The following is a 2,359-nucleotide window of genomic DNA, read 5'->3' as shown; positions in this document are numbered from 1 at the left end:
AATCCCTACCAAGACGAACCTTTTGACACCGCCGTTGTGTATGTAGTCCAAATATTGACTGATCCTTAGGGGGGCGAAAATAAATAATAATAATAAATATATATGTGAGAGAACAAAGGTTGTGCTCTCGCCGAAGGCTTGAGCACACCCAATAAATATATATGTGAGAGAACAAAGGTTGTGCTCTCGCGAAGGCTTGAGCACACCCAATAATATATATGTGAGAGAACAAAGGTTGTGCTCTCGCCGAAGGCTTGAGCACACCCAATAATATATATGTGAGAGAACAAAGGTTGTGCTCTCGCCGAAGGCTTGAGCACACCCAATTAGATTTATTTTTTCTGCTCTTAGTGGCAAAGTGTTGTTCTGAACTCCACGTAGGTTTGAAGGAGGTCTTTCTTTTTGGCATCTGAAAGCCTACGCAAGTGGTAAATTGCGACGATGGGCAGGAAGGGTCAAAAAGGAGGACAAAAGGGCGAAAAGGAGGACACGCAACAGCTGTCCGGACAAAGGGCTGGAAAACCAGACTGTCCGGACGAAATCTGGACGTCTGGTCACCCTAGTATGACCTGTGGCACATAGTGAAGAACATGAAAAAACGACCACTGAAGATCAAGTCACCAGATCTGATGGAATGGGTTAAGTGCATACCCAATCACCTGTGGTTCTCTGTGGCGACATGCAATGGGGATAAGACAAAACTGAAGGAGAAGTTTAAGCGTTTTTTTTTGTTCCTTTTCAACCGTTAAGTTTGTCCGCTTTGCTGCGCTGTAGAACCCCGAAGTTCAGGGTCTCGTGAATGTCAGGGCCTTACTTTGAAGGTGCTTCTCCAGACAGTGGACAGCCACCAGATCTTCGTCCACATCGAACTTGTTGGCAAACAAGTGATGCTGCTGCAACATCCACCAGAGGTCCCCTGCCCCGTACACGCACACGGACCTGACGTGGCGTCCCTGGCAGGGCGGGTACACGGCTTCCTTGGCCTCCTCCGCACCCTCATGCGACTGCCACTTCACCAGCCTGGTGATGGCCTGCATGTCGGAGGTGTCGTACTTGGCGCTGGGCCTCTGGCTGCCCGGCACCCTGGGCATCCTCTGGATGGTCGCCCACAGGAACTCACCCGGGCTGTAGGTGTCCTCAGCCCATTTCAGCAGCTCCAGGACCCTGCTGTCTGTCAGAACGTGCTCCACGAAGCCCCGCGTCACCACCATGTAGGCCCCCCCCCCCGATTTGATGGGCAGGTCAAAGGGAGGGGGCGACTTGTCCTCTTCCGTCCTTTGCACCTGCCCGTTCACCACCGCGTGGACCTTTTTCCAGCGCCCCTCCTTAGAGCTCGGCATGCTCTCGGACTCCATGCTGTTCCGGCCCTTCAGCGCCTTCAGGCTACGCACCATCTCCAGGTTGGTCTTGATGGGGAAGTCCTGACCACACAGGTTGACGAAGTACTTCCACGAGGCGCTGATGTTGTAGAGGTCGCGCATGCAGTTGATGTCGGCCTGGACGCGCAACCAGCATGCGTAGACCACCCCCACTGGCCGGCTACACAGGAAGACGTTCTGGAAACAGGAAGTGATGGAGGTGACGGCGGCCAAAATGGAGGCCGGCGCCTTGGTGTCTACGTGGACGCAGTAGAAGTTCTGAGGGGCGTAAATGGACCTCAGGAGCCTCTCAAAGTTGTGCAGCTTGTGGTGGACAACCAGCGAGAAGGCAATAGGAAACTCTGCTTCCTCGCGGCTCAAAGGAAAGGGCAGGTACTTCCTGGAGGACATGAAGGTGCCGCAGCCTTGGCTGACGTTGAAGAAGTGGTTGTCTGAGATGCGGGTGCGTTTCCGAAACAGTCGCTCAAAGCTGAGGAGTTTCGCCTGCTCCACAGCCTCCGGCTCTCCTCTCAGGATGGCGTCGCAGTTGCAAGTGCCCTTGGAGCTGAGGTCGGCATCGTCGTAGTCCCACCAAGTATCCTGGTGCCTGAGGTGAGAGGTGAGCTTGTTGGGACCTGTGAGCAGCATCCACACGGCCATGGAGACCAGCGTCACAGGAAGCAGGAGCCAACAGCATCTTTGTGGGGAGAGGAGCCGAGCCATCCGAACAGAAACTCTTCAGAGTCTCACCGCTGCCTCCTGTGGTTTATGTATTTATTCATGCATTAGTCGGTATACTCCAGGGATCTGTAGCAACTACACAGTCGCGTACACAGAGGAGGTTTTACTGGGAGTCGTTGGAGATGCCTAGTTGCTAGTTGAACATGCAGGGTGTCGATTGGTGAATGGTGCAGCTGTGCTTGGACAGAATCACATCTGTAGACGACAGCTGCTCTGCACTGGAGCAAGTGACTGTGTCTGTACTTTCTGGATCTGTAGGA

At 53.6% G+C, this 2,359-nt stretch overlaps 1 protein-coding gene across 1 annotated transcript; it reads right to left on the bottom strand.

The window, feature by feature from the left end:
* Nucleotides 1-785: 785 nt before the first annotated feature.
* Nucleotides 786-2,081, bottom strand: LOC136959370 (beta-1,3-galactosyl-O-glycosyl-glycoprotein beta-1,6-N-acetylglucosaminyltransferase-like). The gene has a single exon (XM_067253685.1). It carries the CDS (start codon nt 2,079-2,081, stop codon nt 786-788), a length of 1,296 nt encoding a protein of 431 aa, XP_067109786.1.
* Between the last annotated feature and the right edge of the window lie 278 nt (nt 2,082-2,359).

Source organism: Osmerus mordax, chromosome 16, assembly GCF_038355195.1.
Source record: "Osmerus mordax isolate fOsmMor3 chromosome 16, fOsmMor3.pri, whole genome shotgun sequence".
Classification (NCBI taxonomy): Eukaryota; Metazoa; Chordata; class Actinopteri; order Osmeriformes; family Osmeridae; genus Osmerus; species Osmerus mordax.
This window is presented reverse-complemented; position numbering and strand designations above follow the sequence as displayed.